The following is a 16,153-nucleotide window of genomic DNA, read 5'->3' as shown; positions in this document are numbered from 1 at the left end:
TCATCAACCATCTAGACGCAAACTTATTATTTTGACACGACCTCGCAGGATTGAGGTTCACACAAATGAATTCTTCTTGTATGCATGAATGATACATCTGACTAATTGTCATATATATTAATCTTACAAAATAATTACCTCAAATTCTTGGGAGACTACATTGTATGATTATACAAATTTATTCACTCCGGGATATGCCATTAGGTTTTCTCTTTAAATAAAAGTTAATAATAACAATGGATCATTCATTTATGATCAAATCGGTGAAATCCAGTGTCTAGGAATCCCATCAGCTTCATCACCCAAAATACCATTATATATAGGTAATCAAATAATAAGCATTTACCAAATTATATTATGTTGAAAAATTCAATTATCATTATATTAATTTTGACATATTTACATGAAAATGATCGTTACGAGAAACACCAGGCCAAGAAGGACCCAGGATAACAAACCAGAGGCTCCCCCTGAGTGCGAAATCCTTGAGGAAGGTGCATGTAGATCTCCTCATCTAAAGCACCTTGAAGGAAGGCGTTAGTAACATCCATTTGGTGGAGTGGCCAATGCATATGAGCTGCCAAACTTAACACGCAGCGGACAGTAACGATCTTAGCAACAGGGGAGAACGTATAATGATAATCGATACTCGGCTGTTGTGTGTACCCTTTTGCAACAAGACGGGCCTTGAAGCGATCCACACTACCATCAGAATTATACTTGATCTTGAAGACCCATTTATTGCCAATGGCAGATTTGCCAGGAGGAAGTTGACAAAGAACCCATGTTCCATTAGCCCGAAGAGCTTCTAACTCTTGATCCATGGCAGCTTTCCATCGCGGATCGGTAATAGCCTCATGGTAAGTAGAAGGTTCTTTATCGGCAGAAATAGATGCAAGAAATGTTGGTATGTGGGAGACAATTTGGAGTATGACAAAAAACGGGACATATGGTAAGGAGTGTGGGTAGACTGATGGAGAGATGAACAAACAAAATCTTTGGACCAAGCAGGAGGTTGAGTGGTCCTTGATGAACGCCGTATAGGAGGTGGCAGAGGTTCAACATGGGTTGGGGAAACCAAGGGAGGAACATCAGGATTCTCAAGAGATGGAGGAGGAGAAGTGAATAGGGGAGGGGAAAATGGCAGGTGTGGCAAAGGGAAATATGTGTTCATAAAATTGAACGTCACGTGAAACCAAGAATTTTCCATTTGTAAGATTCATCAGTTTATACCCTTTTTGGTGAAGGGAATAGCCATGAAAAACACAAGCATGAGCGCGGGGAGAAAATTTATCGCCACGAGGTAAAACTGAGGCATAACATAGACATCCATGCACTCGAAGATGATTATAGGAAGGAGGAAGATGATACAGCATCTCAAAAGGAGTTTTATTGGATAATAAGGGAGTCGGGATGCGATTAATGAGGTAACAGGCCGTAAGAACACAATCTCCCCAAAAACGATGAGGAAGAGAAGCCTGGAATTTAAGAGCACGAACAACTTCAAGAACTGTGACGATGTTTTCGTTCAACAAGCCCATTTTGTTGTGGTGTATAGGCACATGAGCTTTGATGAATGATACCAAGGGAAGAGAAATAAGAAGTACATTCAGATTTGAAGAAATCAAGGGCATTATCAGTTCGGATAATCTTGATTGTGGTGGAGAACTGATTATGAATGAGTGCAATAAAATTTCTTATGATCGGGAAGAGGTCAAGTTTGGATTGCATCAAAAAATTCCAGGTGATCCGAGTAAACTCATCAACTATGGTGAGAAAATAACGTTCACCGTTGTAAGTGGCATTGCGGAAAGGTCCCCACAAATCTAGATGCAGCAATTGAAAAGGAGCAGTGTAAGAGGAGTAGCGCGAGGTGGGAAATGGTTGGCATGTTTGTTTGGCTTGGTGACATATGCTACAATGTGAAAGATGTAAATTGCGAGAAATAAAAGACAGTAACTTCATACGTGTTAAGGAAATATGACAAAGTCTTTGGTGCCAAAGAGTTTCTATGTAAGGTTTACATACATTGTCTTGATCTGAATTAAAATTTCTAGAAGGCAAGACAGTATTACAACTGATATTACAGGTTGTTTGGAGCTGCGAAGGAAAGCTAGATGAATCAAACAAATATAATCCATTGCGTTCTTTACCAATCCCCAGAATCTTCCCATGATGTAGGTCCTGAAAGACACAAAAATGGGGATAAAAAATAACTGAGCACTGATGTTCTTTTGTAAAACGAGAAATGGACAGTAGATTGTGATTGAAGGCAGGGACTTGAAGGACATTATGAAGAATAATGGAATCAGTTATGGCTATGGATCCTAAGGTGGAAACATTTGTGGTATTGCCATCAGGCATCTTAACCGAACCTCGAGGAGAACCACATGAATGAGAGGGAAGCAAAAGAGAATGTCGTCCCACCATATGATCATTAGCACCGCTATCAATGATCCATTGTGAATTCAAAGAAGAAGGTGAGATAGATGAGGTACCTGCCATATTCACTTCAGGAGTATTAGAAATGTCCAAAACGCGGTCCTTGTTGAGGAGTTTCAAGATCTCAGCATATTGCTCCGGGGTAAACAAAGCAGCATGAGAGCTGACAGTGGATTCTGTTTGAGGTGCACAGTTGTTAGACATATTAGCATTTCTGTTTTTGTATCCATCCTTCTGAAATTGTGAAGACTGATTCTTATTCCCAGGTTTGTGTAAACGATGACCAACTGGATATCCAATTATCTTGAAGCAATTCTCCTTTGAATGGCCAATCATGTGACAATGCTCACATGTAAGCAAGTCTCGCCTCTTATCAAGGAATCTTCCTTTAGCAGAATAAAAAACAGAAGTTGCTGGTTCAATGACTTGTGGTGTTGCTGCCATTAAGGACCGATGAGATTCCTCCTGAGCAACCATGGAATATGCTTGACCAACCGAAGGCAGCAGAGTCATTAGTAAGATCTGGCTTCGAACAGGTGCATAACTCTCATTAAGTCCCATAAGAAATTGCAAGAGCTTATGTTGCTGGTCATGTTCCAGATATTTTCGAGCAGATTCACAATCACATCGAGGCAAAATAACAAGCGAAGCATACTCATCCCAGAGTTGACGCAATTTTGAATAATAGACTGAAACGGTAGTAGCACCTTGCACAAGGCGTGCAATAACACGGTGAATCGAGAAGATTCGAGATCCATTGATGGTGTCAAAACGATCTTTCAAGTCAGTCCAAACCGTAACTGCATCAGTGGAGTAAACAATTCCTCCTAAGATTTCTTTAGAAACCGCATTCATAATCCAGGACATGACCATCGCATTGCACCTTTCCCACTGCGGCATCATGTTGGAGGTGGCTTCAGGTCGCCTACAGCTACCATCAATGAATGGCAATTTGTTCTTAGCTCGCAATCCGATCAACATTGCTCTGCTCCAGATCCCATAGTTCTCAGATCCAGTAAGTTGCTCGGTGATCAAATTGAGTCAGGGTGTATCCGAAGCAGATACATAAAGTGGATCATGAACTTCAATTCTCACCGCCATAGATTCAGTAGCAATTGCAGAGAAAAGAAAACAAACGAAGAAATTAAGATCAATTACCGATCAAGCTACAATCGAAAAAAAAAATTGGGCACGAGGTACTGCTCTGATACCATGTTGAAGGAGATGAATTGACCGAAAAAATCTTCAACTCAACTGTCTATTGTTCTGTTATTTGCTCTATTTATACCAGTACAATCCTAAAATAAGAAACACGTTTTCTAACAACTAGAATAGCAACTCTCAACAACAAGCATAGGCACAACATACAGGAGGAGATTGCGACCGACGTGGCGGTGGGAGCCGGTTGCTACACATTCCACGAGCATCACCAGGAAGGAAGCTAAACATGAACAAGAAAAGGCTGAGGGAAAGCATCACCACCACCATTAGTTATTTTCCCTCCCACAAATTCTATATATCATTATATTATTTTGGTCCTTACATTTTGTCACAGTCGATTTCATCCTACTCTAAATAAAAATTGTGCGTGTGGGTCTCTATTGTTATGTATGTGTATTATAGAGAAAATGGTTTTTTGGTCACCTAATTTTTTCATCGTGTGGTTTTGGCCATCTATGTTATCAAAATTTGGTTTTAGTCTTACAGTTTTTCATTTTTGGCAACTCTATTTATTTGTCCATCGTGAGTACTGATTTGACACATACACGTCAGCGTAACATCATCATTATATCGGTGTCACGTCAACATCAACTCGAAAAAAGACTAAAATTTCATCAACAACAAAAAACAAATATAGCAAACGAAAATGAAATTTGACAATCCAGAGAATCATAATTTCAAAAAGAAAAATATACTTGACCAAAAAAATAATTTTTCATGTATTTATATTTATATCGTTATATATAAGTAAGAGAATATCTTTTTGAGTGTTGATGTAGTATTATGCCACATTTCACATGGAGTCAATAAAGCTCTTATATTTTCTTGTCCATTAATAGATATCATATCAAGCTGGAAAAATGGCAGAGAATATATGTAACCAGCCTTCGTAAAGTCTTCATTTCTAAAATATATACATGATTAGTGAAAAATGTACATAAACCATTATTGGGCCGGGTCAAATCCCACTTTCAGGCATGGGACCCAACTGAAGATGGACCTTTCTGGGCTGTAAAGCTCAGTGAAGTAAGCATGGAAGTTCAGCACTCAAGAGTGAATCCGAATGGCCCGAAAACAATCCAGCCCCAAATGGGACGACCCTCCATTCAGAGAAACAATAACATTTCATTCGAGCGCGCCTAAAAATTCATCGTGCCCCGTTGTCTTTCGCAGTGTCTCGGGGCTCATCGGCTCGCTTGATTTGCGGCGTTCTTGATGTTGCGGTCACGGTTAGGACTAGCCAAAAAGAGTGATACTAGGAGTGGAATCTTGAGAGTTACCATTTGGCCTTTTTTCGGATATTTAATTTGTGGGAAACTGAACGTTATGTCTATTGTGGAATGAGTTTGAGCTGAAGGAAGTTGGTGTTACATATAGAAATAGGTTAAGCCCATAGATATTTTGTGCTTTTTCATTCGGCTTGCCTCCGAAAAATTGTTATAATTTGGTAAATAATAAATACAATTTTTAAATATAAATATGAGCCAAAGGTTTGGTAACTGAAATTGATCAATAATTAATGTGAAATATTTGGTGTAGAGATGTACACTATTTAGATGCAACCTTGATACAATGTCTTAACGGTAGCATCTCATTTTTCGACTTCTTTACATAACATACATATATACAACGCAATATCGAATTCATTAAATGAATTATTTCTTGTTATTCCCTAACATTAGCCAATGAAATCAAACATGATTTTAACCATGTTTAAAAATTATTAATTTTGGAATTCCCTATCATTAACCAATGAAATCAAACATGATTTTAATCATTTTTAAAATTTATTATTTTTTTGAAAAAAATAAACCACCCATATTTACATCAGTGTGGCTAACAAGTAATTTATTTCAAATATTTAAAAATGAAGCACAAATTTACTGTATTTTTCTTCTTGTTTCCATTGTGTAGAAGCATATCAATATATGATTTTTTTATAAAAAAAAAAAATCAATTTTCTTATTTTCAAAAGCATCCACTGTAAAATTTCAAAAACCAAACTAAGTGCCGGCGATCCAATTATTTTATGACCTTGACGAATGTATATAATATAGATAACTATTAATTAATTCAACAAAACCAAATATACATATGTATCTATTACCAAATATTAAATATGATGATACAATGAATATTTACACTTGTTATATTGTATATATTTTGTCGTTAGTCAGTACTTTTTGGTGTTACGATAACATTTCAGTAAAAAAGTTATTAAAATTTAAAAATATTCAAGTTAGAAACTAAAATCGTAAATTGATTGATCACAAAATAAAAAATAAAATAAAAAATGTGTAAATCATGTTATTGAAAATGTAATTTTCCACGTATTGGGAAGACTAGACTTGATCATAGTACGCGTTGAAATTTATATTAGCAAACAAGACAATAAAATTTGGTGGAGTTATTATTACCATTTACTAACTCAGACAGAACTAAGATTTAATAATTAGCTCCTTCGAATTGTGATGATATATAGCGAGTCACTTTAGGTTGAGGTGTAAAAATTTACAATATTATATTAAATTTTGTAGAAAAAATTTGCATGATTGTCATTTTTGTGAAAATTTTAAAGGAAAGAAATGTTAGGAGATCGATCGACTAATGCTTTTTGTTCCCTTGGATACAAAGGAGTTTGCATTATATATGTGTGTGCGCGTTGATGTGCAACTTTACCAACTTTAAATCTGCAAAGTAAACAAACTAAACAAATTTATACATTTCCATATATGTAATATCATTAAAACTAGGTCAATGAGATCCTAACTATGTGGACCCTCACTTCAATTTCAACGGATAAGATCTTGCCACACATACAATTTAAAAAAAAAAAAGTGGGTCCTATATATATTATTACTAGCTCAAAAATCTACCTTAGATAATTATATATTATTACTGATTATATATAAAATTTACCAATTTTTTTAATCGTTCTAATCAATGCTTCTTATAAACAAAACAATTAATATTTCTTAAACTATAGGCCATATGTATCTCCATCTCTATACATAAATAAACATTAAACTGGTCAACCAGATTGTAAAACTTCATATTGACACGTTTTTTTTCCCTCTAAAACACTTTGTTTTTCTAAAATACATGACAATAATATCTTCTGTCCTCTCTACTCATAATTATTTACTGTTGCATTCTTTATAAACATTTATATGATTCTATTATGTCGGGGATCGATTTAGAGTTTAGAGGAGGGAGGGTGAATAAACTCTTTCCTTTGAAGATAGATTTTGCAAAAGGTGCTAGAATCCTGTTAGAGATTGTAGTTGTTCTTGTTCAAGCGTAAGTCCAGCAGATCACAAATATAAGTGCGGAAACGATCCGATGGAGTAAGGTAAAAACAGTAATAACAGTAGGCAGTAGAAGAGTAGTTGTTTCTGAAAGTTTGAAGATAAAATCTTCTACGTCTCTCCTTCTTCTGTTTCCAGAAGATATCACTAAAATACTTTGGATTTTACAGTACTCGCTTGTACACACCCACTTCAGCAGGACTTATCTTTTGCCTACTAAAACTCTTAGTAACTCAACACAATATAATTCAATACAACAGAGTTCTGGAAAAGACTCTTTTCCAGATTACAAACTCTTCTTCGAAAATTATCGTAAAGTGTTTTGCTTGAAGAGGTGAAGAAACAACAGTACAAAATGATCTCCAAAGATCAGATATAAGATATGAAGTGTGTACTGCTTTTCTGCAAGTTGAGCTTGGAAGATAACGATTGATTCGCGGTTGCTCAAAGTAACGTTGGATAGATAATATGTTTCTTGATAAAATAATCAGCGTTGTTCTATAAATGGGTTTGATCCATATATATAGATAACTTGAATCCAATGTCTATAATTAAAACGGCTTCTTTGAATTCTGATAGAAACAACTTTATTGCTTAGAAAGGTTCCTGCAAAAAGTCTACAAAACAATCAGTCTTCTTTCATACCAAAATAGGTAATGCGTATTAAATGACTTTGTTCAACATTAATGAAGCATTTAATACTCGTAATTGGTAAAGTAACGGTAATATTTAAGATTGAAACAATCGAGTAAAAGCCGTTAAGTACTATTCTAGTGAAGCCAAGTTCTGCTTAGTTCTGCTTCTGTTTTTCTAAGCCGTTGAGTACTAACTAAAGTACTGCTTTAAAGCGAATCGATAGCTTCTGCTTTGTATTGAATTCTGGTAATTGTTATTGCTACTGATTTTGATTCTCATCACCACAATTAAATTAAGTCTATCAATTTCTCCCTTTATGGTGATGCCAAAACATAGAAGTTAGTAGCGATGAATAATAAAGCAAATAACAATTAAAAACAGATGATTAATAAGTAAATAAACAATTGAACAAGGTTCATAAAGCGGCAAGAGATTTTAGTCATCTGTTCCAATATCTCGGAACAAAGTATCCTCATCCTGAGGATCTTGATTTTCGAAGGATGATTCTGCTTGATGTTCTCCAGTTCTTCCTTCTGCATCTGTTTTGTTCTCTGTTTCCCCTTTTTGGCATCAGTAACCTGCACTCGAGTGAGTAAGAGATCCACTCGTCCAGTAAGAGAAACAATGCCATTGTTCAGTATCTCCAGAAGTGGTGTTTGACTCGAAACTTGTTCATTCAGAGCCTGAATCGATTGAGATTGTGACTCAATCTGAGTGTTGATAGTTTCGAGTCTAGAGTCCATTGATTCAACTTTGGTAGAGACGGAGTGAAGAGACGCGTCATGAATAGATATTCTACGAAGAACATCAGATTGACCAAGCACGAGGTCAGCGTGGCTTTTCAGGATATTAATTCTGAAAAGGTCGAATCCAACCTCAAGTTTTGCCAATGATTCTGCTCAGTTGATGACATACTTCGTGACTCGTTCTCTGAAATTTGTGGTGGCATAGACCTCACCAGCATGTGCATGAGATAACTGCTTGACAATCTATGAGATTCTTTCAATATTCCGTCAGAGTGTGTCAATTTCAAACTCAAGATTGAATTGTTCTTCCTGTGGAGATGGGCTTCTGGCGAGCATTCGTTCTTTGATATCAGTAAGATGCGCAATATGAGCAATTTGAGAGGGTGAGTCAGTAGGAAGGATAAATAAGGCAGTAGAAGAAGCAGGATCTGGTGGAGCAGTAGTGATAGCAGCATACTGTTCAGCAGAAGATCTTTGAGCAGTAGCAGAGGATTCAGGAAGTTTTCTTTCTTCTAGTTGCTTGGCTTCTATGGTCTCCAACTGTTCAGCGGCTGGAATTGGATCATTCAAGATAGCTACCATTTCTTCTTGATGTTCAGAGGAGAAGATCTCCAAATTTGGCAGTGATGGAGATTGGGCAGCACCTGATTCTTCTAATTGTTGAGCTGCTGGAGAAGTTTCCGGTTGGACCATGTCATCAGCCTGGGCTGCTTCTGGTGCAGCAGAGATACCAACAGCAATAGATTGAACGACTTCATCCACTGAAGCCAGTTCACGGACAGAGATGAGATGAGAGGATTGAGTAGGAAATTTGGGGGAGGCAGGAGTACTAGAAACCTTAGCTTCTGGAGGAGCTATAGTTCTTTCCTCAACTGGCTTAGCAAGTTCTGGAATGAAGCCTACTTAATACGGTACATAATCTTCAAAAGTCTGTTCCTGAGCAAGAAGTTGCTCATTCATCATTCTTAATTGGTCAGTTAGAATACGGATCACAGTCTGATCCTGAGCAGAAGTGGGAATCAAGGCATCAAAATTTGACTGAAGAGTCTTCAACACTGATTTCAGCTTCTGTCGTTTATGCTGCTCAATAATGAAACTTCGGCGTCTCATTGCTTCAATCACATTTTCAGTCTTTGAAAGAGCAAATACTTTCTCTTCATTCTTTACCATTTTACCAAATGCACCTGGTTTTCTGAAGAATATGAGAGGATGGAATACTCGAACCTTGTGTGTCATTTCTTCATTGGCAGATTTCTCAATTTCTTCCAAATGAAGATCAATACCAGTTGAAACAAATGATTTGGCGGTGTGAAATGGTGGTTATTCAATGAGTTTTCCTTTGCCTTTACCCGAATATAAAGCAAGCAACACGGATCTAAAAGCGAAGACCCTGCAGTAGATTCACGAATAACGATTCCAGACAAAGGTCTGAGAGTCGGAGCAGTAGAGGTTGTGGTAATAGAAGCAGCAGCTGGTTTAGAGACAGAGGTGATTTCTGGTACAGAAAAAACGGCTTCTGGAAACACTTGTCGCAATGGGACAGTGTCTAAGTCAGCAATTGCTGTTTTTTTCTTGATGCGAAGGAGAGTGCGAGCATTCTTCTGACTTGGAGTTGCTGGTAGAGATGCCTTGGTGTGAGCAGCAGACTCTTCAGATGCTGTTTTGTCAGAATTAGTGGCGATAACCACTCTTTTCCTTTTGATTTTCTTCTGAGGTTCTTGAGCCTCAGTTTGTGCATCTCCAACCTCCTTTTTCATAGAAATAAATTCAGCCACAGTTGGCTTGGGCTTTAGTGCAAGCACATTGTCAGCATCAGCCATTGTGACGTAGGAGGTGTCCTGTTCAGTAGTAAAAGCAAAACCAGCATCCTTGAGCATTGTGCTAATCTGCACAGCAAAACCAGAACTTTTTCGAACAATCATATCCGTCATGATTTTGAAAAGAAATCGACTCCAGTCCATCTTATACCCAGAAGTGATGGCAATCATCACCTGAACTTTTTCCTTGGTCAGCCGATCAAACGTTCCGGCTTTCACCAACAGTGCTTTTGAGACAATGTCAGCGAGCACTTGAAATTCCATCTTCAAAAGCTTCTTAAAACAGGATGGAGAGAGTTCCTCTCCAAAAGCTGAGAAATTAAGTAGGGCAGTAGACATTTCCTCCTTAGAAATGCCAGAAAGTTCAGAGAAACCAGAACAAGGCAGAAAGAAAGTAGATCCCAATAATGCACCGTCGATGGAAATAGATGCGTTCCCTTGAGAATAGATGATTTTTCCTTCTTGTACAGTTTCCTTGGCATAGAAATCTAAAATAGCAGTTTTGTAGATAACGGCAGGAGCTTCCAAAAATTTTCTGAGACCTGATTTCTCAATAGCTTGAAACATCTTGACAAGATGTTCATCCTTGATAGTTAGGATGGAAGCAAAGTTAATTTGATAAGCGTTCAAAGTGTAAGCTCCGGCCATTTCTGTAAACAAGATAAATTTGAAGTAAGATCTGTAAGAGAAATGGGAGCAAGAGAAATCAGTAGCTGGTAGGGAAAAGTCTGGAAGCGTAAAAGCGAAAAGAAAAGAAAGAGGCGGTTAATATTGAAAAATGTACAGCCGTCAGTGAAATATAAGGACACGTGTCAATATGTTTGCGGTTGAGTATTTGGAAATATAAACATAGTGTGTCAGAGAGACTAATGATTCTAAAACTTTGAAAGGTAATTAAAAGAGCAGGCTGTCCAATTGGTTACTGAAAATATCCAGAAGAGGGTTTGTCGTTTTATGATAATATCTACTGCAAGTCATAAGGTGCTGAAATATTTACAGCACTTGGATACAAAACCAGTAGACACAAACACCCTTTCTGCTTCTGACAAAGCACGAAAATATAAGTCTGAAAACGATACAGTTCCCCCTTAATTAATGCAACTAATAAATGTGAAGATACGAAATCTGAGGGAGTGACAGATGATTCTTGGTATTCGTGTACGTGGATGGATATCTCTTCAGCTTCCCGGGACTCTATATAAGTGCCTGCAATTTCACAAACTAAGTCATTTATACTTTTATCAAATCAAATGGGTAGTACAAGTAATCTCTCGTAGTCTTCTCCGGAGTTTGAAACAGCAGAGGAGATCAGAGGCAATTTCCAGCATCTCGTAAGAAGATGTTTGAAGACATCCTTTTTCAATATATGAAGACTTGGAAGAAATTCCTCGGTTTATAATACGAACAATCAGTTAGATTGTTCGAAATTATTAGGACTAAGCTGTGGAATCACCTCTTCCACAACCACAATCATTCGAAGAGAGGGGATCCCAGGCAATCCTTAGTTAAGTTTCTGCTGAAGTACTTTTCACTGAAGTACTTCATTCCGCTGATATCAACAAATGTAGTAGATAAACATATTGTAACGCATTTGGTTTTATGAATGAAAAGCTCATTTTGTCATGTCTTTGTTTATCTACTGCTTTTATTGAAATGTAAATGTAAATGTAAATAAGAGATAAGAAAAACTCAGTCTGAATAAATCAGAAGACGTTTCGGTTGACTTGTGATTCTTCAACTTCTTCAATATTAAATGTGACATGTCTATAAGATAACAACAAGTGTTGAATAGCACCAATTCGATATGTCTGATTCAAGAAATTTCAGTAGTTACACGATGTTGTCTCCTTACTCTTCTGTAAATAAATTAATGTTAGTCGAATAACATATAACGGATAATATTTAACAGGATGGTAACATTAATATAATCAAGTTAAATCAGTTAAACCGAGTACTATTTCGAAAATAAGAAAACTTATTCTCAGGCAGAGGTTTTGTAAAGATTTCTGCTGCCTGTAAATCAGTAGAAACGTATTCCAGATGAATGTCCTTCTTCTGCACATAATCTCTAATAAAATGATGTCTGATGTCAATGTGCTTTGTTCTGGAATGAAGTACTGGATTTTGCGTGATTGCAATAGCACTGGTATTGTCACAGAAGATAGGTGATTCAGGAGGCTTGAACTCCATAGTCTTTGAGTTGTTGTTGCATCCACAGTATTTGAGAACAGCAGCTTCCAGCAGCAAGGTATTCTGCTTCTGCAGTAGATGTAGCTATGGAAGTCTGCTTTTTACTAAATCAGGAGATCAGCCTATCACCAAGGAATTGACAAAAACCACTTGTGCTCTGCATAATCAGCATCTGAATATCCTATAAGATTGAAAGGTGAATCATTGGTATATCATAAGCCGACATTTTGAGTTCCCTTTAAGTACTTCAGTATATGTTTCGCAGTAATATAATGAGATTGCTTGGGGTTAGATTGAAATCTTGCACAAATGCAAACAACAAATAAAATATCAGGTCTACTGGCAGTAAGATACAATAGTGAGCCAATAAGACCACGATACTGAGTTACCTCTACTGGAATTCACTTTCATCCTTATCAAGCTTGGTAGATGAGCTCATTGGAGTGGAAGGAGCAGAACATGCTTCCATACCAAACTTTTTCAGTAGCTCCTTGGTATACTTAGCTTGATTTATGAAAATTCCAGTATCAAGTTGTTTGATCTGTAGTCCTAGAAAGAATGTTAATTCCCTCATCATACTCATTTCAAATTGTTCCTGCATCAATTTGGCAAACTTTGCACACAGTTTAGGGTTAGTTGACCCAAAGATAATGTCATCAACATAAATCTGCCCTAATAGAATGTGCTTATTCTTGATTAAAGTGAACAAAGTCTTATCTACTAGTGCCAATTGTAAAATCATGATTGACAAGGAATTGTGATTCAGCTTATGACTTGTAACTGAAGCATTTAACATGGAATAAAGGCTGTTAATGTCAGATTATGGCCATTAATTGGGAGGCTAACAGTCAGAATTTTGCCTATAAATAACACCCTCAAACCTCTGAATTGGTGTTACACAAATCTTGAGATTATCACTTGAATTTTCGAAGCTAAGAGAGTGCTTATTTTCGAGTAGTAGAAACCAGTAGCAAGAACAAGCAGATTCCAGACTTCAAAAGAAACTTTATAGCAAATTACAGTAAGTGGGCTTATGTATAAATATCTTGAAATCAGTTTGATGATTCCTGTTTTGAAACAAAGTATGTGTATTTTGATATCTGATTTTTGAAGCACTGAAACCTAGTAAATTAATGGTAGGAATATATATTCTGAACATTTCAGAATTCTGATTTCTGATTCTGGCCTCACCCCTTAGAGGAGAGAACATATAGGGGACTGATATCAGTTAGCCATGAAATTTACAAACGTGCTCAGTGCTTACTTACTTGCTAATTTCTGATTTCTGTTCTGAGTACTGATTCTTGTTCTGAAAATAAGAGTTTCTTTATATTAGTTATATTACTGTTTCTTTTGAAAATGATTTTGAAAACTGGGAGTTATTCCCGCCCCCGCTTACTGAGTGACGATCATATCACTCATCCACCAAACCCATCTCAGATAAGAACGAGGAAGAATTGTTAGAAAAAGAAAAGTAGAATCAATTCTGGGGCTGGTGAAGAAGATTGTTGTTCTCAATTCTATTTTATGTCCGCTGTATCTGTTAAAATAATGTTATGTTTGATTTTACATTTCCGCTGTAAAACATTAGTGATTTGAGTTTGTATTAGACAATGAATTAATTAGTATTATGAATAAAAAACTGGTTTTTGAATCTTGTACTTCTGAGGCTTGTTGTTTTCGAATGTGAATTTGAGAGCAACGCCGTTGTCGACCAACCCCGTCCCCGGGGCGTGACATTGAAGTGGTATCAGAGCAAACCAGGTTTCATAATCTGGGGAGAAGGAACTAGAAATAATAAATTCTGATAGATTTCTGAAAGTTACTGTAATAGTCTACTGAAAATAAACTACTAAAATAGACTACTGAAAATAATCTACTGTAATAGACTATTGAAATGAGTAGAAAAAAAATTCAATAGGCAAAAATCAGTAGACCGGAACCAGAAGATGACTGAAAAACAATAGCATCAAAACTAGTAGTCTGGAACCAGAACCAGTAGATAGAAATCATTAGATCAGAATGCAGCAGACTGGTTCTAACAGTACTGAAAATCAGCAGACTTGATTGCAGTAGCATCAGAATTGCAGTAGATAGTGAATTCCAGCAAGCGCATGCAGTAGGCCTTGCAAAATTGTATGGAAGTTGAGGTGTTTTTCGCACAAACTTCAAACGGCCATAACTTTTGATTCATGAAGAATTTTTACTATTAAAAGATACGGTTGGAAAGCTCTCGACGAGGAGAACTTAACCTAGAACCAAAATTTTGTTCTAGCACCGCCGACGAACCCCAAATCCTTCGCTTAGATAGTGTTATCATCATTTCCGTAAAATTTTCCAAATTTTTGAAACTTTAAGGAATTTTCATTTCCAAACGGCTTAGTATTTTTGCACCAAATTTGGTACACTTCATGTTCTTGATGTGAAAGATTTTTAGTAAATTTTTCACGAAATTATGAGACCGAAAAATTTTGAGCTATTTTCTTCTATTGAATGTTATATGTTGTACTGATTCTGTCTATTCAAGTATTTGTCTATAACTCGACTTGTACGCTTGAGATCATTTCTGAACCTTCACTCTCATGTTTTGGATGTAGGATATGGCTGACCAGGGTAGCTACATTAAGAGCTTAGAGAAGAAGCTAGAGAAACTAAAGGAACATAACTACTGCTTAGAGCTGAGACAAAGATGAATTACAGCGTCGAGCAGAACACTTAAGAGGTGATGTTCAACGATATGCTCACTATCTGCATGAGGCAGAAGAGTAAGATAGCTCAAGAAGAGTTCGAAACCTCCCAAGAGACTGTTGCAGAGTTAATCGAGTTACGTGATAACTTGGTTGAAAAGATCCAAGTATTTAAGGATCAAAATCACCAACTCGTGCACCAGCATAACCAGTATTGTGAGCAGACTGATGCCCAGATTCATGAGTTGCAGAACACTGTTGAAGTTTTTAGCGACCAGAATGCAGTTATGCATGGTCATATTGAACATCTAGAAGCAGTAATAGCCAACCATGAAGACGAACCTGAAGAGGATCCCGAAGAAGAGGAAGAAGTCGAAAAGGATCCTATGGATTTGGATTTGGGAGAAGTGATAGATTAGTCCATCGGTAGTATTTCTTTGTAATAACACTTGTTCCAATTGCATTTCTGTTAGCATTATCAAAGTTGGCTGTAATTGCACTTTCTTGGGAAATCAATAAAAATTTACTCTATCCATTGGTTCATATATAAGTTTTGAGCAATTACTCAATCATTGTGATTCTTTTGTTTAGTCCATATTCTGCCAAAAATCTTAAAACTTTCATAATTGTTAGAAAATGGACGGACGGCCAGTTAGAAACAATCGTAATCCTCGCTACGGCAACTGCAACAACACCCGCAATTATGAGGATGCACAGCAACAACCACCAGAAGTTGGCATCAGCCAGGCGGACCTGATGGCTATAGCCACGATTGTGGCAACCACCCTGCAAGGGTTTGTCAATCCTAATACTAATCAACCACCACCACCTCCTTGCTCAAAATGGGACTAAGCAGCACTATGAGGCCTCTCCGAAGAGCAAGAGTCCCAAATTTCGATGGAAGCTCCGATCCTGAGGTCGGACAGAATTGGATGAAGGAGGTGGAGAACCATCTTCGACTACTTGAGGTTCCACAAGGGATCAAGGTAGATGTGATACACTTTTTCTTGTGGATAAAGCAGTCAAATGGTGGGAAGGAGTCTCACCAGCTATGGTAAGAGCGAGACCTATCACTTGGCAAAGGTTCCGAGAGGCATTTCTGAAGC

The 16,153-nt window shown here is 37.1% G+C and overlaps 1 protein-coding gene across 1 annotated transcript; it reads right to left on the bottom strand.

Annotated features, from left to right (window-relative positions):
* Positions 1-416: 416 nt before the first annotated feature.
* On the bottom strand, positions 417-3,423 carry LOC142538780 (uncharacterized). The gene is made up of 4 exons (XM_075644079.1): positions 2,281-3,423; positions 2,088-2,184; positions 1,608-1,826; positions 417-970 (listed from the first exon to the last, which is right to left on the bottom strand). Exons 1-4 carry the CDS (start codon positions 3,421-3,423, stop codon positions 417-419), a joined length of 2,013 nt encoding a protein of 670 aa, XP_075500194.1.
* Positions 3,424-16,153: the final 12,730 nt, after the last annotated feature.

Source organism: Primulina tabacum, chromosome 3 (assembly GCF_025594145.1).
Source record: "Primulina tabacum isolate GXHZ01 chromosome 3, ASM2559414v2, whole genome shotgun sequence".
In the NCBI taxonomy this organism is placed as follows: Eukaryota; Viridiplantae; Streptophyta; class Magnoliopsida; order Lamiales; family Gesneriaceae; genus Primulina; species Primulina tabacum.
Note: the sequence above shows the minus strand (reverse complement) of the source record. Positions and strands in the feature narration are given on the sequence as shown.